The sequence below is a fragment of the Dromiciops gliroides genome, chromosome 4, assembly GCF_019393635.1.
Source record: "Dromiciops gliroides isolate mDroGli1 chromosome 4, mDroGli1.pri, whole genome shotgun sequence".
NCBI lineage: Eukaryota > Metazoa > Chordata > Mammalia > Microbiotheria > Microbiotheriidae > Dromiciops > Dromiciops gliroides.
This window is the reverse complement of record NC_057864.1, coordinates 213,171,349-213,193,343: the sequence shown is the minus strand read 5'-3', so window position 1 is coordinate 213,193,343 and position 21,995 is coordinate 213,171,349. Positions and strand designations below refer to the sequence as shown.

At 37.1% G+C, this 21,995-nt stretch overlaps 1 protein-coding gene across 3 annotated transcripts in view; it reads right to left on the bottom strand.

Annotated features, from left to right (window-relative positions):
• Window positions 1–21,995, bottom strand: part of CCDC57 (coiled-coil domain containing 57) — a 221,215-nt gene that overhangs the window by 125,957 nt on the left and 73,263 nt on the right. For all 3 annotated transcript variants that reach the window (XM_043962564.1, XM_043962563.1, XM_043962565.1), the window contains one exon: window positions 14,526–14,660. In XM_043962564.1, the coding sequence (XP_043818499.1) occupies window positions 14,526–14,660 (135 nt within the window). The remainder of the gene's footprint in view (window positions 1–14,525; window positions 14,661–21,995) is intronic.

Genomic DNA, 21,995 nt, shown 5'->3' with positions numbered 1-21,995 from the left:
TGGGTATTGCCCAAGTCACACAGCTAGTGTCAAGTGTCTGAGGTCTGATTTGAACTCAGGGTCCTCCTGAATCCAGGGCCGGTGCTTTATCCACTACGCCACCTAGCTGCCCTTGTGTTATTCTTACTATAGTTTCCACAGTATTTAAATTGTTGGCTCTTTTTTCCTTCTTGCTTATAGTATTTTCTCCTTAACCTGGGAGCTTTGAAACTTGGCTATGATATTCTTGTGAGTTTTCATCTTGGAATCTCTTTCATGTGGTGATTGGTGTTTTTTTTTCCCTAGAATTAAAACTCATTCTAGAACTTCAGGGCAATTTCCTTAATGAGTTCTTGTATATTGTATCTAGACTCTTTTTAAAGGGAAAATCATAACTTTCAGGAAGTTAATCAATTCTTATATTGTCTCTCCTTGAAGTGTTTCTCTAGATTGGTTATTTTTCTTTTTTCTTTTTTTGTGGGGCAATGAGGGTTAAGGTGACTTGCCCAGGTCACACAGCTAGTAGGTGTCAAGTGTCTGAGACTGAATTTGAACTCATGTCTTCCTGAATCCAGGGCTGGTGCTTTATCCACTGCACCACCTAGCTGCCCCCAGATTGATTGTTTTTCTAATGAGATGTTTCACATTCTATTTTCAAAAATTTGTTTTATTATTTCTTGGTATCTTATAATAAATGTCATTAGGTTCCCCTTACCCAATTCTAGTTTTTAGTTATTTCCTCCTTAAGATTCTGTATTTCTTTTTCCAATTGGTCGAGTTTCTTTTCATAATTTTCTTGGATTGCTCTTATATTTTTCCTAATTTTTCTTCAACCTCTTTAATTTTTATAAATCCTTTTAAGCTCTTCCAAGAACTCTTTTGGGTTTGTGACCATTTGACATTTTTCTTTGAAGTAGTGTGTGGCTTTTAAAAAAAAACTTTACTAAACTCTTTGAGTATGAAACCCAGATCTTCTCTAATCCCAACAGTAATCATCTATGGTTGGGTTTTTTCTCCTTTGCTTACTCATCATATATTCATTCATTCATTCATTTGGTGAACTACTCAATATTATAGTCAAGTTCTAGTCTAGAGGGGTGTGGATGAAGCCTCAGGCGTCAGGTTTTTCTTAAGCACTCCTCTCTGCCCCTAATAACCACTCCCCCCATTTTTTTCCCCCTCCAGCCACACTATCACTAACCCTCTTGCTCTCTGCAGTTGCTTCCCCAGCTAAAAACTTCAGCTCACCCCTCTGCCTTAGAAACAAAACCAGGGACCTGCTCTCCTGCAAGTGCCCACAGCCAACAGGGTTCCAGCTTTCTGCTACCACACTCACTGGGTATGAGCTTATGCCCCCTCACCCACAGCAACAGCCCAGGACCACATCTGGTCAACACACCTGGGCTAAAGATCCTTCGATCTTCCCTGTTCAGCTAGCTGATACCTGACAACTTTCCTGTGAGGTGAAAGTTCTCAAAGCAGAGGCTGTTGAGGGACACAACTCCTCCAGAGCAAGTTGTTGATTCAGCAGACTTAGGCCAAACTTCCACCCCAGGAGGTCGGTCTTTCCTGAGATCCTCCCTAATTGTATTTAGGAGGACACTGCTTGACCCAGACTTTTAATTATTTCTGCCACTCAAAGTTAACTTTGAGGCAATATTTTTGTCTTGTGTGTAGGAGAATTTTGGAGAGACTGGTATTTTCCTGTCTTATTCCACCATCTTCCCCCAGTTCTTGTTTTAATTCCTGCCTTCCCAATCTGTTTGCATCAACCACCTTGCAATTCACCCAAAGGAATTCCTTTTAAAGGAAAGTATCCTTCATTCCTCAAGGTATGTAGTACAGAAAGAAATGAGATTGCTATTGACCATTTTGAAATGGTAATCCATAACTGTGTATGCAATCTATTGCTTGGTCAACATCCTAGAAGTGTTATCTTAAATCCTCCTAGGGTACAGAGATCCCTGGGGCATGGATGCACTTATCAATTTGGTCACTTCTTAGCTAAAATGATTATCCATAGAATAATGTTAAATTATTATTGATTTAAGAAGATTCATGCCTAAAACCGAGTACAGTATTATAATTTGGTCTTTGTTAAGTTTTAAATAATGCTGTTTTAGAACTCTTAATAGAAGCCAGCTCGGACCAGGCCCACTTCTCTTTGAAAAAATTCCATGCTCAACTAAATAGATTGAGGAACTTTTAAAATGAAAACTCTTATTGGGAAATCGTTTTTGGAGCAGACCTGCCCAGTATATCAATACATAGTAAGAAGTATCCTCAGTAGTATAAGGTGGTTATGTCCATGAGATCACAGGATCTCCCCTTTGCTAGAAGTGCTTGTCTGATTGCTCAAAATATCATTCTGGTCATTCCTGAACTCAGAGCCAAAATAGATTAACAGGGTCTTTCCCTGTCTGAAGTGGTTGTTCTCAGGATTGGTGAGTCATCAGAAAGTGAAACTAGGATAATGCCCCTGTGCCCAGGAAAAGATCAGGTTCCCCTGTTATCAGGGTGAAGGTGAATTCAAGCTCTCACAAATTAGATAGAGAGATCCCTTACTGTACAGGTAAGGTCAGTCTTCAGTATCCAACTTGGGATAAGTTGAGGTGACCTAGATAAGGAAACAGAATATGAAATGTCTGTATCCCTGGAAAAGTTGGAATTGTACTAATAGAGAAATGAAACATGCAAATTCATAAAATTAATTAGCTAAAATTTCTTCAATAGCGTCTTTATCTAAGTGCATTCATTGGAATCACATGAATTTTTTTGGGGGGGGCAATGAGGGGTTAAGTGACTTGCCCAGGGTCATACAGCAGTAAGTGTCAAGTGTCTGAGGTCAGTTTTGAACTCAGGTCCTCCCAAATCCAGGGGCCAGTGCACTGCACCACCTAGCTGCCCCCAAGAAACTAATTGAATTTTTTACAAAAATATTTGACAAAGCTATTCTTAGATGAAAGATGAGAAAAGTGGAATGTGAAATTAAATAATTGGAGGGACTTGAATGGCTAGGTCCAAAAATTAGCTGTTCATGATTCATTTTAGGCTTGGCAGATTCTATAATTCTCCTCATCTATAGTCTGGCAATACAACACTTAGTCCAGTGGCCTGGAGCACATTTAATACTTAAGATAGGCTTGTTGACTCACTCAAAAAAGGGGGTATGGAGAAAGTGTATCATGTCTTGTTCTGATGAGACCATCTTGGTTCTTTATGATTACCCATTTCTTTTCTCTTTTTTTTTTAAATTAATGTAAAAGCATTTGGCTTGGTGGGGGGATTCTGACAAGATTTTGTCTCATATAAATTCTCCCAGAATTTCTCATTTCTATATTGATGTTCACTCTCACTTTAATTATATTTCTAGAATTTTGCCATAAATTAAAGTTCCTCATCTATGGTTTGCTGACTCTGTTCTTTTTCCTTTTCTGAAAATGGGTACATTTGCAAGTCTCTCATTCCTGCAGAATTCTCTCAAATTTCTCAGTAATCATTTGTCAGTTTCTGACAATACATCAAATACATGGTTCACCTGAACTTGATAACCTGAACTCATCAAGGGCACCTAGTTATACGCTCTTATCTTCAACTTCCTATTAGTTCTTTCCTCTTCTTTTCCCAATCTACTTCTTTTTTTTTTCCTGTCATTTGTTGAGGAAAGAACCAACAAGGTAAGTAAGAGCTGAGGACTTTTGTCATTCCATTTTCATATCCAGCAGACACAGCCCCACCTTCCTCCCATTCAAATCATCCCAGTGATCCCAACTCTTCTTTGACCACTTGTCCTGTAATCTCACTCTTTGCTTTTCTTTTCCCCAACTTTTGAATTCTTCTTCCATTACTTGCTTTGCCTTCATCTCCTAAATACATCTTTTTAAAATTTAAGTTTGTCAGTATAACCACATTGTTTTCTCTCTCTCTAGACAATTCTCATTTTTCATCATTCTCATCAGAATTGTCTGTGTTTCAGAGATTCATTCTTTTTCTTCTTTCTCTTTCCTTCTTTCAGTTCTTCTTTCTTTCTTTCTTTTCTTTCTCTTCTTTTCTTTCTTTCTTCTTCTTTCTTTCTTTTCTTTCTTCTTTCTTTCTTGTTTTTTTTTGCAGGCAATGAGGGTCATGACTTGCCCAGGGTCACACAGCTAGTAAGTATCAAGTGTCCTGAGGCCAGATTTGAACTCGGGTCCTCCTGAATCCAGGGCTGGTGCTTTACCCACTGTGCCACCTAGCGCCCCCCAGAATTTCATTCTTGAGAGTATCCTATTGCTATCCTCTGCTAGCTTGCCTCATAGAACTTCATTCATGAATCTATCTAGATGCATTGGCCTGGAGTAAAAAAGACACAATTTCAAACCTGGTTTTAGACAATTAATATTGGGTGACCCCTGGTCTGTAAAAAGGGAATAATAGTAGCACCTACTTCCTAGGATTGTGGTGGGAATAAAATGACTTAATAAAGTGTTCTGCAAATTTGAAGTCCTACAATAAATGCCATTATCATCCTATACAAATGCTATGACCATCCTACTTACCGCCTTTTCTGAATTCTTTAAAATCTGCTTCCTGAAGTGTAGGGTACATGTCAAACCATTCCTAACATCCCTCTCTCCACAAATTCTAAGATCACCTAATTCTTAGTGACCATTTCCTTCTTAGGTTTTTATCATTTCCAATCCCAAGCAACCAGTTGGTTCTTGTTGGAGAGAATCAGATGCAGAACAGAATTTCCCCCTGTTGAGGAATATTTTGAAGAATAAAATTATCATTAAGGCGAGTTAAGATCTAAGCTAATAAGCTGCTTTCCTTGGGGAAAAGAGGTAATTCTAGTAAATATTTATTTATCTTAAGTCTCTGATCACTACTAGCAAGCCTCTTCATAGGCTTGTAGCATACTCTGATGATATTACTTCTATTCTACTTCCAATAATCTTCACCCATATGCTCTCCAACCTATGCAATTTAGTTTCAACCTACACCACCAACCTAGCCATATTTCACTATATTCTCCTTTTTTGAAAAACTTACATCCCCAAGTCATATTTTAACCTCCTTACTTTCTGTCCTTCCCATGGAACAGACTGCCATTCTCTGACCTGATTTCTGTCTATCAATATCGTTTCTCTCTTTTCCTAACTCAGGTGCCTCTTCCTCTTCCTGATCCTTCACCTAGAAGTAATCCTTTCCCTGTGAGTTTCATCACCTTTTCTTATACATTTAATAATTTCCTACTTGTCTAAATATTCCATCCCCATGGGGGCAGGTAGGTGGCGCACTGATAGAGTACTGGCCTTGGATCAGGAGGACCTGAGTTCAAATCTGGCCTTAGGGGGGCAGCTAGATGGCGCAGTGATAGAGCACCGGCCCTGGAGTCAGGAGTACTTAAGTTCGAATCAGGCCTCAGACACTTAACACTTACTAGCTGTGTGACCCTGGGCAAGTCACTTAACCCCAATTGCCTCACTAAAAAAAAAAAAAAATCTGGCCTTAGACACTTGATACTTACGAGCTGGTGTGACCCTGGGGAAGTCACTTAACCCTCATTGCCCTGTTCAAAAAAAAAAAAAAAAGCTTATTCTAAATCTTCCATCCCTATACTAACTTAAAGCTCCCTAATGGCAGAGACTGAGTTGTTCTTCATCCTTGCATAGGATCACTTTAATGAATATCTGCTTGACTGAATAAACTCCCTTCCGCTCCCTTTATCTGAATTTCTTTCTTGGAGGGATACCCACATTTAACCTTTCCAAAGTTAGTTATCTCTGCACACTCTCACTTCAAGGTCAGTTACTTTAGCCTGTATAGAATTGATCTGATCTTTAACATATTGCATTTGCTTCTGTTCTGCCAAGTTCCTTCCATTTCAGTATTCCTGTTTCAAATCCAGGATTCTCTCCCTTACATCTTTTCTTCTTTGAAGAGATTCCTTATCACGCATTCAATTTTCCTACTCTTGTTTTTAAATTCACTCCTAATTTCTTTTATTAAGGATTTTATAGAGTCTTATGCAGGGTTGTCTCCCTCCTCCAACACATACTCTCACCCCATTCTTTAACTGGATAGGCCGAATAAGTGTTTGCTGTCTCTTCCAGAATTGAGGAAGGGTTCAGATTGAACCATTACCATGGAATATTACCACAGCTAGAAACTGAGTTGCAAGCTTATAGTTACTATGGTAGACATGTAGAGGCAGCTAGGGGTTGGGACACTGTTTGTTAATTCATGAGGTTTTTTGTTTGTTTCAGTTTTGTTAAACTGACAGGGCTCTGTCTTCATATATTGCAGATGAATAATTCCTTTTTTAAAAATTGTGGAGGTAAAGAAATTAGCAGAATCAGGAAAACAATAAACACAATGACTACAATAATATAAAATGAAACAACAATAACAACATAAAAAAAATCAAAACTGAATGCTGTTACATGGTAATGACCAGGTTTGGCTCTGAGGAAATTATGAGAAGCTTTCTCCTTCCTTATTTGCAAAGGTAGAAGACTACTAGATGTGCAACTGTTGTAGGACTTTTTCAATACACTGGTTAGTTTGTTGTCCTATATCTTTATAATAAGTGATGGCTTTCTGGGAGGAGTAGAAAGAAGGAATATTTGGAAAATGTATGTGATGTAAAAATACCAAGGGGGCAGTGGGATTCCCCTGACTCTCCCCAATTTTTCCAAATAACTTCTACTACTGCCTCAAAACAAAAGCAATAGAACACACAAAAGGACCTAGTGAAACAATTTTCCCATCCAAAAACTTAGAAGCTCAGTAGAAAGGTCTGTCATACTGGTGGTGAGAGTGGAGGACAGTCCAGTCAGGCTGTGCCAGCATAGATTGGGCTCCAGGAGCAGGCCATGAGAGTGAATGAATGAGCAATGGGCAGCAACTGGTTCGCTAGTATAGTAAACCATCCACAGATGGTAAAGGGTTTGAAAACTAGTCAGGAAGAGATTATAGGGGTTTCTTTGCTGGCACTGGGGGCAGAGACTCTGTGGCACTACCCATGCTCCAGATCAGGATTACAGTCCTAGGTGGGCAGTTCCCAGTAAGGAGAACACTAGCACATCAAAGCTTATGATCTGCAGGGAGTGGAGACATAGTCACAATTCTAAGGTGAAAAGAGTACTTAAGGTCACTCAAAGACCAAAGCACAGACCAGTAGAGTAGTAAACAACACCTGTTCTTAATTATGCACCTTGGAAGATTTGAAAACTCACAGGTACCTAGATTAACTCTAAAAACAGCATTGCAAAAACCTTGAAGCTTGGGAAAATATACCCTCCCTCTGAAAGTAGAACCCTACTTTAGGCATACAGTTTGAAGCAAGAAATAGGGTGGAAAAGGAACAAACAACAAAAAGAAAATTTCTGACTACAGAAAGGTACTATAGTGACAAGGGAAGATAAAAATATATACTTAAAAGAGGAAAACAAAGTCAAAACTGCTATATATCCAAACCTCAAAGAAAAATATGACTTGGTCACATGCCATGGAGGGACCTCAAAAAGATATTTTAAAGTAAATTAAGAGAAGTAGAGGATAAATTAAGATGAGAAATGAGAGTGATGCAAAAAAAAAAAATCATGAAAAAAAGTCACAGCTGGGGAAAACAGAGACAAAAAATAGTGAAGAAATAACACCTTAAAAACCAGACTAGGGGCAGCTAGATGGCGCAGTGGTTAAAGCGTTGGCCCTGGAGTCAGGAGTAACCTGAGTTCAAATCCGGCCTCAGACACTTAACACTACTAGCTGTGTGACCCTGGGCAAGTCACTTAACCCCCACTGCCTCACTTAAAAAAACAAACAAAAAAACAAAAAAAACAGACTAGGGTCAAGGGTAATAAGAGGCTAGAAAATCAATGAGAAGAAGAATGCTTGAAAAGCAGAATTGGCCAAATGGAAAAGAAAGTAAAAAAGCTCACTGAAGAAAATGATTCCTTAAAATTAGAATTGGAATAGTGGATGCCAATGACTCAGGGACATCAAGAAACAACAAAACAAAATCAAAAGAGTGAAAAAAGAAAAGAATGTGATAAAAAACTCACTGAAAAATGACGGCTGGAAAAACATCTCCAGGAGAGACAACTTTTTGTTTTGTTTTGTTTTTTAATTTTTATTTTTAATTTATGAAAATCTACTACGTACAACTTGCCATTTCTTTCTAACATACAAATAAAAATTATAGTATGTAATTTTTTTCTTCCTTTCCTTTCTTCCCTGCTTTAGAGATGGCTTTCATTTTACACAACACACACACAAACTAGGTCTGGCCTGTATGTAAAATTATTCTATATATAATTCTTTTTATCAGTTCTTGCTCTGAATGCAGATAGCAAGCTTTCATCAATAGTCCTTTGTGGTAAATTTGGGCATTTATAATAGTCAAAATAACTTATTCTCTCAGTCATTCTTAAAACAATACTGCTTGCTTACTGTATACACCAGGAAAGACAACTTAAGAATTATTAGACTACCTGAAAACCATGATCAAAAAAGCCTAAACATCATCTTTCAAGAAATTATCCGTATTACTTCTTTTTTTCCCCCCCACTTTTTTTTTGATGGGGCAATGAGGGTTAAGTGACTTGCCCAAGGGTCACACAGCTAGGAAGTGTCAGAAGTCTGAGGCCAGATTTGAACTCAGATCCTCCCAAATCCAGGGCCAGTGCTTATTCCACTGTGTCACCTAGCTGCCCCCTTTCAAGAAAAATTATCAAGGAAAATTGCCCTGATAGGTTTAGAACCAGAAGGTAAAAGAGAAATTGAAAGAATGCCACTGATCAGCTATTGAAAGAGAGCCCAAAACAAAAACTCCCTGGAATATTATTGCCTAAATTCAGAGCTCCCAGACAAGGAGAAAATATTGCAAGCAGCCAGGAAGAAAACAAGTCAAATATCATGGAGCTATAGTCAGGATCACAGAAAATGTAGCAGTTTCTACATTAAAGGATCAGAAGGCCTGGTATAATGATTTTCTGGAGGGAAAAAGAGCCTAGGATTATAACCAAGAATTGTCTACTCAGCAAAACTGAGTATAATCCTTCAGGGGAGAAAATGAGTATTCAAGGAAAATTAGAAGACTTTCAAGCATTTCTGATAGATAGATGATAGATAGAAGAGATAGAAACAAAACAAACCCAGGGCTGAGTTGAAATTTTGTACTTTAATGAAAAGGTAAATAAGGAAAGAGAAATCAAAAGGGACTCTATAAGGTTAAATTGTTTACATTCCTACATGTGAAGATATTTGTAATTCTGTTTTTTTGGTGAGGCAATTGGGGTTAAGTGACTTGCCCAGGGGGTCACACAGCTAGTAAGTGTCAAGAGTCTGAGGCCAGATTTGAAACTCAGGTACTCCTGACTCTAGGGCCAGTGCTCTATCCACTGTGCCACCTAGCTGCCCCTGATATTTGTAATTCTTAAGTAACTTTCTCATTATTAGGGAAGTTAGAAAGAGTATACAAAGACAGAGAGTGTGTGAGTTCAATATGAGGAGGATGATATCTAAAAAATAAAATTAAGGAATGAGAATGAAGCATGGCACAAATTATCTCACATAAAAGAGCTTGAAAGGGAAAGCAGAAAATTGGGAAAGAATCTCTGATAAAGACCTCAATTTCTCAAATTTATAGATGAACTGAGTTTAATTTATAAAAATACAAGTCATTCTCCAATTGATAAATGGTCAAAGGACATGAACAGGCATTTTTCAGACAAAGAAAACAAAGCTATCTATAATCATATGATAAAAATACTCTATATCAACTATTCTTCAGAGAAAGCCAAATTAAAACAAACTCTGAGGTATCACCTCATACCTATCACAGTGGCAAATTTAACAAAGAAAGGAAAATACTGGATGTTGGAGGGAATATGGGAAAACTAGGTTGCTAATCTATTGTTGGTGAGGAGTTGTAAAAAGATCCAACCATTCTGGACAGCAATTTGGAATTATACCCAAAGGGTTATAATACTGTGCACACCCTTTGATCCAGCAATACCAAAGCTAGGTTTATAGCCCAAAGACATCCCCCAAGAAGAGAAAAAGCCCTATTTGTACAAAAGTATTTATAGCAGCTCTTTTTGTGGTGTCTAAGAATTGGAACTCAAAGGGATGTCATCAGTTGGGGAATGGCTAAACAAGCTGATGGAATATTATTGTTGTATATAAGAATGACAAGCAGAATGATTTCAGAAAGGCCTGGTAAGGACCTGTATGAACTGATGTATAGTGAAGTGAGCAGAACCAGGAAAACAGGGTACAGATGACAGTAATTTGTTTTATGGAAGAACTGTGAAGGACTTGACTATCCTCACAGTGGCAATTGATTCAAGAAAATCCAAAGTACTAATGATGAAGCATACTATTCACCTCCAAAGAAAAATTGATATTGATTGAACACAAACTGAAGCATGCTATTTTCACTCTTTCATTTTTTTCATTTAGTTCAAGTTACTTATACAAAATGACTAATAGTGGTAACGTTTTACATAATTGCACATGTATAACCTATATCTGATTTGCTTACTACCTCAAGGAGGGGGAGAGGGGAAAGGAGGGGAAAGAATTTAAAACTCAACTTTAAATAAAAATGTTTACTATTATGTTAAAAAGAAAACCCAAACAAATACTATTACACTGTTTTCAAAACTTAAAAAAGAGAGGTATTGATAAGCTTCTACAATGGAGGGGAAGATGGGGAAGGTGTGGGAAAACACTTGAGACGGAACTGAATTCAATATTGATAAAATTAAGAGCTATTCTCAATTGATAGATGTTCAAAAGGATTTTTTTCAGGAAGTTTTCAGATAAAGTAATCAAAGCTATCTATAATACAAACAAATGCTCTAAATCACTATTGATGAAAGAATGCAAATTAAAACAACTCTTTGCTACCACTCCATAACCTATCAAATTGGCTAATATGACAGCAAAGAAAAATGACAAATGTTTTAGGGAATGTGGGAATATTGAGACACTAATGTGCTGTTGGTAAAGTTGCATACTGATTCAACCATTCTGTACAGCAATTTAGAACTGTGCTCAAAGGGCTATAAAACCATGCATACAGTTTGACCAAGTAACACCACTACTAAGTTTGCATCCCAAAGAGATAAAAAACAAAAAGGAAAAGGACCTATATATGCAAAAATATTTATAGCAGCTCTTTTTGTTGTGGCAAAGAATTGGAAATTGAGGGGATAACCATGAATGGTTGAATAAGTTGTGGTATATGATTTTTGATGGGATACTATTGTGCCATAAGAAATGATGAGCAGGATTCTTTCAGGAAAAACCTGGCAACACTTACATGAACTGATGGAAAATAAAATGAGCAGAACCAGGAGAATTTTGTACACAGTAATAACAATATTGTAAGATGATCGACATGAATGACAACTATTCTTAGCAATACAAAACTCTAAGACAATTCCTGAAGAACTCATGATGAAAAATGCTATCCACCTCCGAGAGCAAGAACTGATGGAGTCTGAATGCAGATCAAGGCATATTTTTTTTACTCTTTTTATTTTTTTGGGGGGTGGGGATTGAGTTCTCTTTCACAACCTGACTGATATGTTTTGCATGACTGCACATGAATAACCTATATCAATTTGCTTTCCTTTTCAATGAGGGGCAGGGAGAGAATTTGGAAATTCAAAATTAAAAAACAATTTTAAAAAATTGTTTTTACATGAACTAGGGGAAAAGAAAATATTAAATCTTTTCAAAAATAAATAAAATTATTTTTTAAATGATCAATTCCAGAGTAAAACTTGTACTTTCCAGGTTCTCCTTTCTCATGTTTTTCCTGTATAACCTGATTCATCCCAAATTAAGGTTTTTTGTTAGTGATGATAATTTGCAAATTTATAAGGGTTATGCCTATGCCATAAACCAATTCACCATAAAAGGATGTGGAGAAATAATTATGAAGTTACTATAATAAAAATGACTGAGTTTCCATCCCATCTGTGTTCTGGAGATAGAGAAACTGAGAGTATGATTTTTAAAACTGAAAAGTATATTCTGAGGAGATATTAGTTTATCTCTTTAAGGCACAAGTGTCCAAAGTAAGGGTTAGGGCCCTCTGGGGGGACTATGAAATGACCTCAAGGGATGTGTGATCCACCAGTTAGAGGGTGAGAGAATCTAGTTTCTTCCACCAGTCAATTGTGAACTTGTCTCTAACAACCATATCTATCATTATCCCTTAACCCTTCCTCCATTCCCTCCAATGGGTGGTCTTCAAGGCAGAACTATAACCCCGCTGTACACAGGTACCCACAACAGCAACTGCAAAGGTGCCAATGAGAAAATTCGACCCCCTTCCAGATCGCTTTGTGGTTATGGCCAATGCCCCTCAGAGAGTGAGCTCTTTACTACGGGTTGGTAAGAGCCCTGTACCACTTCCCTTTTGTTTTGATGACACAAAATCCTATAGGATAAGCAGACATAAGATACATTTCAACATCATAAATATCATTATCTTTCCCCTCAAAACCTACCCCTCTTCTGTTCTTCCCTATCTCTAGCAAGGAAACCACTAACCTTCCCATTATTCTGATTCATAACCTTGATGTCACTGATTCCTCACTCTCTTGCCTCACATATCCTGTCGTCTGTCAAATCTTGTCATTTCTATCTCCACACCTTTCCCATATATTCCCTCTTCTCTGTTCACAAAGCCTCCACCTAATTCAGGCCTTCATCACTTCTCACCCAGACTACTGCAATAGACTCCTAGTCTTCCTAACTCTTCCTACTCCAATACATCCTCTGCAGAAACATCAAAATTATTTTCCTAAATATTTGGTCTGACTATGTCACTGACATACTCAATATTCTCCAGTGGTTCCCTACTGACTCCAGGATCAAATATTATTTCATCTTTATCTCATTCCTTTAGAATTTCTATTTTTCTGTGTTTTATAATGTACATGATTATTTGTATAGAATTACTTGTATACAATTTATAAGTAAGAAAAAGACATGTATTTAGAGGTATACAATCAAAAAAGTTTGGAATCCACTGCCTTAAGGTATTAAAGTTAATTATCCTACACACATATCTTGTTATAATGATTAGACACTTACACACTGCTATTATGCTACTATGAAAACTTCTCAGGGAAGAATGGGCAATACCAAGAACCTCCACCACCAGAGATGCCCTACCACCTTGCATCCCACCATAAATTAGTTCACCATACAAGAATGGAGAGATAGAATTATGGGATCACTGCAATAAAATGATGGACTTTCCTGAGTTTTCTCAGTCCTATCCATATTCTAGATATATAAAAACGTCCTTTCATGTCTGGAAGGAAGGATAGGAAGGTAATGTTATGATATGAGAACAGTAAAGTTGGGTAAAAACAGAATTCTGCAAATACATTCATTTGTTGTTGAGTTGTTTCAGTCATTTTCGATTCTTTGTGACCACATTTGGAATTTTCTTGGTAGATATACTAGAGTGGTTTGCCATTTCCTCTCCAGTTCATTTTACAGATGAGGAAACTGAGGTAAACAGGGCTAAGTGACTTGCTCAGGGTCACACAGCTAGTAGGTGTCTGAGGCAAGATTTAAACTCAGGTATTCCTGACTCTAGGCCCAGAGTTCTTTCCACTGTGCCATCTAGTTAAATTCACCCATGGGAGAAAGAAACCCAACTAAAACATCAAACTGTGCCAAGCAGAAAGTAAATGATAATGCTTTAGAAAAGATGAAGCAATATATACTGAACTCTTAACAAAGCTGACTATTGAACAGGGGGAAAAAGTGAACTAGATCTCATATACCAAGATAAAGGAGTCTGGAAAGATACCTGTTACTGATCAGAGTAGCTGATCTGTGTAGCCACTAAGTGACTTCTAAATTAAAGAAACTATTTAAACTTTTAAAAAAAGACCCCTGGTTAAAGAGCCTGGTTGGCTGAAAGGTCCCTTGTCTTGGATGAGAAGGGAGTCAATAAATGTATTCCTTCTGATCAGATGGAAGACTACCAGGCCTCACTGTCTGTCCTGCCACTGCCACCTAGACCTTCTCGGCTTTCCCACATGTCTTGCCTAAAGGTCTTGCGGTCCTACAGCACTATCATCTTAACTTCCTGCATAATCTCTGGGCCCTGTTGTCTTCCCCTTCACTGAACTTCTAAGACTTCCAGGCCTTCCCATCTGCCTTGCAACTAAGCTTTCCTTTATGTGTTTTCTTCTCCAAGTAGAATGGTGAGCTCCTTGAGAGCAAGGGCTGTTCTACTTTTTCTGTTTTTATCCCCAAGGTTTAGCAAAGTGCTTGGCACATAATAAGCATTTAATAAATTTTCAATTTTGATTCCATCAAATCTCAAGAGAGATTAAAGGGGAAATTAGATGAAAAAAAGAGACCCGGCACTATTGAGGGCAATGACAGCTCCTCATCCCTTGTAAAGATTGTCTCAGAAGAGCTGCCCTAAGTCAAGACTATAAATGCTACAGAAGTGACAGTGGTTAGCCAACTATGCCAAATGCTGGCAAACACAGTGAGATATTAATTGATGGTCTGACCTTTTTCTCCTTTTCAGGGAGTAAACCATGCAAACTGAGAGTGTGAATTGCTTGATCTCTTTCAAAGATTATAGCCTTCAGTACTGTTTTCATTTCACATAACTTCTGCTCTGTCTCTTGAAGCTGGGCAGCAACCTAGAAAAAAACAAACCACAGAATATTCCTACAGTCACACAATGAGGGTTAATAACCAATCTAAGAGTGATTAACAAGTTAGCCATTTCTCTTTGTCCTGAAGTTTTTAAGCAATGAAACACTTTACTTGTCTACTTGCAGTACATATTCATTTTAATACTTCAAGGATCTTTTATTTCACTGGTGTAGGTATTTCTACCAGTATTACAGCCTGTAGAATTCATCCATACCCTAGTAGATGGCTTTGTGAGTTGCTAAGGAAAAAAAATTTCATCACATGATGGGTTACCCTCTGGTAATAAATCTCTCCAAACATACCTAAGCTGTTCCTCAGACAAAAGACCCGGGCATTTTCCAACTTTGCATGACCTATTAAAACTTATTCTTAAGTATCAGCAGGGTCACCACTTTTGTGGTGACAGTCAGTTATAAATTCTCCAAAATTAGTGGTAAAAGTTTGGGAATACAAAGATCAGAATATCTTAATGAACTCCTAGAGGTAGTAGCTAGGTGACACAGTGGATAGAGCGCTGGACCTGGAGTCAGGAAGACATGAGTTCAAACCTGGCCTCAGACAATTACTAGCTGTGTGACTAGGCAAATAACCTGTCCAGTTTGCCTCAGTTTCCTCAACTGTAAGATGAGAATAATAATAGCACCTTCCTCCCAGGGCTGTTGTAAGGATAAAATGAGATGATATTTGTAAAACTCTTAGCAGAGTTCCTGTCACATAACAGGTGGTTAATAAATGCTTAGTCCATTCCAACTCTACAGGATTCATTTGGGGGATGTAAATTTGATTATATGAAATATATTGCTAAAATTAGTTTCAATAACTCAAGGATAAAGATAACCAAGCATGCTAGTTCTTTTATAGAAGCAGGCAGTGAGAAATGCCCTGCAAATTACAGACACTCAATAAATGTTATAGACTGATGTTAATCCTGATGGACCAGTAAAAATAGCTAAGGCAAGCAGGACCTGAAGCAAATGAACAGGCAGCAGCAGCTTCTGGAGCTCTTAGCTCAAAGATGGTAAGGGAGTCAAACAACTGGTCAGGAGATTACAGAGGTCTCTTTGCTGGCACTGGTTACAGAATTCTGTTGCACTGCCCATAAGTAGATCTAGTCTGCAGTCCTGGGTCACAGTCCTAGGGCAAGGAGGAGCATTAGCACAAAAAAAGTTTGTAGCTGCAGGGGACTGGATGCTCTAGTCACATTTCGAGAGTGAAAAAGAGTGCTTATGGTCACTCACAGACCAGAGCACATGCCAGAAGAATGGTAAACACACCTCTTCTTAGATCATATCACCTTGAAAGAAATGAAAACTTATAGACCTCCAGAACAAGTTCTGAAAACAGATGCACAAAAAACCTGAAGTTTGGAACAAAGTTAAAAGTCAAAAAATTGACTGGAAAATGGAATGAGTGAGTGAGCAAACAACAACAACAAAAAGAATCTGATCATAGAAAGTTACTATAGTGACAGGGAAGATAAAAAAAACAAATTCAGAAAACAACAGCAACGAAGTCAAAATATCTACATGCAAAGTCTCAAAAAATAAATGTAAATTGGTCTCAGGCTGAGAAAGAATTCCTGAAAGTGCTCAAAAAGGATTTTAAAAATCAAATAAAAAAAGCTGAGGAAAAATTGGGGGAAAAATAAGACAGTTATTCAAGAAAATCATGAAAAAGAGTCAACAGCTTGATAAAAGAGGCACAAAAAATACTGAAGAAATTGACACCTTAAAAACCAGAATAGATCAAATGGTAAAAGAGGCACAAAAATCCACTGAAGGGAAGAATTCCTTAAAAAAGGAGAATTGGCCAAATGGAAAAAGAGGTACAAAATTCAGTGAAGAAAATAACTCTTTAAAAAGCAGAAATGACCCAATGGAAAAGGAGGTACAAAGCTCACTGAAAAAAATATTTCCTTAAAAATTAGAATTGGGCAAGTAGAAATTAATGACTCCATTAGACATCAAGAAAAAAATCAAAAGAATGAAAAGCTGGAAAAAAAAGTGAATTATATTTCATTGGAAAAATAACTGACCTGGATAATAGATTCAGGAAAGATAATTCAAGAATTACTAGACTACCTGAAAGCCATGATCAAGAAAAGAACCTAAACATCATCCTTCAAGAAATTATTGAGGAAAACTGTCCTGACAGTTTAGAACCAGAAGGTAAAATTAAAATTGAAAGAATCTACTGATCACCTCTTGAAAGAGATCCCAAGGGGGTGGAGCCAAGATAGTGGAAGAAAGGCAGTAAATGCTCAGACTTCCTGACATAATTAGTCCAAAAAAACTCCAAACACAGCCAGAAAACAACTCCTGGAGCAGCAGAACCCATAAAAAGACAGCTGAGATTATTTTCTAGCCAAAGACAGCTTGGAAATTCAGCAGGCGGGGGGAGCTAGTCTGGGAGCGGAGTCCAGCCCTGTGATTGCACTGATACAAATCCAGCCCCAGGCAGGCTACACCAGAGAAACTTACCCCGGAGCCTCTGAATCAACTGCAGTGCCGGCATCTTCTGGAACTAAGCTCAAAGACCTTAATCTCATCAGAGTTGGATCAAGGAGGGAATAACATACACACCTAGTTGGGTGAAGTAATCTATCTAACCCTGCAGGAAAGTAGGAGGGGAGGGGGATAAGGAGGGAAGGGTGAAAGAAGGGAAGGCAGATTGGGGGAGGGGGTAGTCAGAAGCAAAACACTTTAGAGGGGGAATAGGGTAAAAGAAGATAGAAAATAGAGTAAATATCATGGGAAGGGAATAGGATGGAGGGAAACAGTTATGATGATTGATGGATGATTGATGGATGATAATGGCAAAATGTATGGTACTTACTTGGCTGGGCTACTATGAAGAAAATTCTTTGTCAAGTTTAAGGTACTATATAAAAGTCATCTATTACTGCTGCTGCAACAATCAACCTCATGTTTATTGTAAGGAAATCTCTCTTTAAAGTACTATATGATTGTAGCTTACTATAAAAAAAAAATGATGAGCAGGATACTATCAGAAAGACCTGAAGGGACCTGCATGAGCTGATGCAAAGTGAAATCTACTGTATACAAAAGAACAGCATTATTGTGAGATGATCTGCTGTGAATAACTTGGTTATTTTCAGCAATGCAGTGATCCAAGACAACTCCAAAGGTTTTATGAAAAATGCAATCCATCTACAGAGAACTGATGGTATTTGAATATAGACTGAAACATAATTCTTTTTTCTTAGTTACTTTATAGGAAACAAAAAAAAAATATGACGAACAGGATGCTATCAGAAAAACCTGGAAAGATCTACATGAACTGGAGCAGAGTGAAATAAATGTACTATATACAAAATACAGCAATAGTGTAAGATGATCTGCTGTGAAGGACTTGGTTATTTTCAGCAGTACAATGATCCAATACAACTCTGAAAGACTTATGAAAATTGCAATCCATCTACAGAGAAAGAATTGATGGTATCTGAAAACAGATTGAAACATAATTTTTTTTTTGATAGCTCCTTAATCTGAAGTTTTGTTTTTGTCTATTTTCTTTCACAACCTGGCTAATCTGGAGATGTTTTGCATGACTACTCATGTATAATTTATATTGAATTGCTTGAGTTCTTGGGCAGTTGGGGGGTGGGGAGGGAGGAAGAGAAGTTAGAACACAAAGTTTTAAAAAATTGATGTCAAAATTTGTTTTTACATGTAATTTGGAAAATAAAATTCTAAACAAACAAAAAAGAGATCCCAAAATGAAAACTCCCAAGAATATTATAGCAAAATTCCAGAGCTCCCAGGTCAAGGAGAAAATATTGCAAGCAGCCAGAAAGAAACAATTCAAATATCATGGAGCTATAGTCAGGATCACAGAAAATGTAGCAGTTTCTACCTTAAAGGATCAGAAGGCTTGGTATATGATATTCCAGAGAGCAAAAGAGCTAGGATTACAATCAAGAATTGCCTACCCAGAAAAACTGTGTATAATCCTTTGGGAGAAAAATGAGCATTCAATAAAATAGAAGACTTTCAAGCATTCCTGATTATTAAAAACAAAAACAAAAATCAAGGGCTGAGTTGAAATTTTGACTTTCAAATACAAAACTCAAGAATGAAAAGGTAAACAAGGAAACAGAAATCAAAGGGTTACTATAATAATAATATAAATATAATGTATAATGTAAGGGGCTAAAATTTTAGCTAAACTATCTAAAATCTAATGAGTGGTCACCAATAAATTATAAGCTTTAGCAAGAGTATTTAAATGTTTAAGTATTTATTAAAGAGCATTAGGATCAGAGAGAAAGGTAAAAATCTAACTATTTCTAAGAGACCCTATCATCTGACCCACCATGGCGAGGTCAGGAACCAAAAAGAGATAGAACCGCTCCACCAGCGTCCGCTTCCTACTTCATGTCTTCCTCCCAGAAATGGGAGGCTCCTCAAGTTGATTGGCTGGTAGCCTTGATAGACAGTACCCATGAGAAAACGTCACTTTCTGATGCTAAGGACCTTGACCATATGGCTTGCCCTCAGAGGCCTTCTCCTCATGGTGGAGCTTTGATACAGTAAGTCTCCAGCAGGTGGCGTTATTCTAATAATTACAATAATAATATAAAGGGTTAATAGGATAATAATAAAAGGGTTAAATAAGGTTAAACTGTTTACATTCCTACATGGGAAGATGATCTTTGTAACTCTTAAGAACTTTCTCATTATTAGGGAAGTTAGAAGGAGTATACATAGACAGAAGGCATGGGTGTGTGAGTTGAATATGATGAGATGATATCTAAAAAATAAAATTAAAGAATGAGAAAGAGGAATACACTGGGAGAAGGGTAAAAGGAGGGATAGAATCTGGCAAATTACCTCAAAAAAAAGAGGCATAAATGAGCTTCTGCAAAGGAGGCGAAGATGGGAAGGTGTGGAAAAGCACTTAAACCTTACTCTCATCAGAACTGGCTAAAAGAAGGAATAACATACACACTCAGTTGGGTATAGAAATCTATCTTACCCTACAGGAAAGTAGGCAGGGAAGGGAATAAGAGAAGGGGTAAGAGGGGGTCCTGATAGAAGGAAGGGAAGATTGGGAGAGGTAGTAGTCAGAAGCAAAACACTTTTGAAGATGGACATGGTGAAAGGAGAGAAAGAAAGATAATCAGGGGTAAAATAGAATAGAGGGAAAAGCACAGTAACCAAAACTGAAAAAATTTTACAGCAAGTTTCTCTGATAAAGGCCTAATTTCTCAAATATATAGAGAACTGAGTCAAATTTATAAAAATACACATCATTTCCCAATTGATAAACAATCAAAGGTTATGAACAGGAAGCTTTCAAAAGAAGTAATCAAAGCTATCTATAGTCATATAAAAATACTCTAAATTTCTACTGATTAGAGAAATAAAATCAAAACAACTCAGTTACCACTTCACATCTATCAGATTGGTTAATATGACAGAGAAGAAAAATGACAAATGTTGGAGGGGATATAGGAAAACTGAGACACTAATACACTGTTGGAGCAGTTGTGAACTGATTGAACCATTCTAGAGAGAAATTTGGAACTATGACCAAAGTGCTATAAAAACATACATACCCTTTGACCTTGAAATAGGTCTGTATCTCAAAGAGATGAAAAACAAAAAGGAAAAGGGCTTATATATACAAAAATATTTATAGCAGCTTTTTTTTTTGTGGTGGCAAAGAATTGGAAATTGAGGGGATGCCCATCAATTGGGGAATGGCTGAACAAGTTGTGGTATATTATTGTGATGGAATACTACTGTACTATAAGAAATGACGAGCAGGATTCTTTGAGAAAAACCTGGAAACACTTAGATGAACTGATGGAAAATGAAATGAGCAGAACCAGGAGAACTTTGTACACAGTAACAGCAATATTGTAAGATGATCAACTATGAATGACTTAGCTATTCTCAGCAATACAAAAATCTAAGACAATACTAAAGAACTCATGATGAAAAATGCTATCCACCTCCAGAGAAAGAACTGATGGAAAGCAGATCAAGACATACTTTTTTATATTCTTCTTATTTTTCTTGAGGTTTTTTTGGGTCTTTGTTTTCTTTCACAACCTGACTGATATGTTTTGCATGATTGCACATATATAACCTATATCAATTTGCTTGCCTTTTCAATGAGGGGAGAGGGAAAGGAGAGAGGGAGAGAATTTGGAACTCAAATTTTAAAAATATGAATGTTAAGATTGTTTTTACACATAATTTTACATGCAATGTATAAAATATTAAAATTGTAAAACATAGGAGAACATTGTACACAGTAACAGCAACATTGTATGATGATCAACTGTGACAGACTTGGCTCTTCTCAGCAATGCAATGATGCAAGACAATTCCAAAGAACTCATGATGGGAAATGTTCTCCACATTCAGAAAAAAGAACTGTGGATTCTGAATGTAGATTGAACCATACTGTTTCTATTTTTGGTGGCTTTTTTTCTTTATTTAAGTTTTTCCGTTGTGTTCTGATTCTTCTTTCACAATATGACTAAGGCAGAAATATATTTAATGTGACTGTACATACATAACCGATATCAGATTGCTTTCTGTCTGGAAGAAGGGAAAGGGAGGAAGGGAGAAAAATTTGGAACTAAAAATCTTATGGAAACAAATGTTGAAAACTATCTTTACATGTAACTGGAAAATAATAAAATACTTTTATGATAAAATTTTTTTTAAAACAGCTTGTGCTAAAGAGGGGATTTAAATCCAAATGTTTATCAGTGCTTCCAATAGTAACAAAACACCTACTAAAATAGTTCTTCCTTGTACTGTTGTCATTCCTAGTCAGATTTTTTTTCTTTTATAAAAAATGGCTGCCACATAGGGATCGACTAAAGAAAAAAATAGACTTATTTAGTGATTTAAAAAGTCATTCCAAATATATCAGCATATCATTACCACAAAAAAAATCTGAATTGAGAAATAATATTTTTAATACAATGAAATTTCTGCTGAAAATGGATTTAATGGATTTAGGTGTAAACATTCTGGGAAACTTTTGGAATTTTTCTCTATCCGCTGTTCCTCCTTCCCTTACGTACCTCCACTTCACCTTAAAAAAGAAGTTTGAGGGTGCAGCTAGGTGGTGCAGTAGATAAAACACTGGCCCTGGATTCAGGAGGACCTGAGTTCAAATCCGACATCAGACACTTGACACTTACCAGTTGTGTGACCCTGGGCAAGTCACTTAACCCTCACTGCCCCAACCATAAAAAAAAAAAAAAAGGAGCATGGGAATCTTTCCCTTACATATCATCATAGCATACTTTTGCCAGTTCTTGTAAAGATATT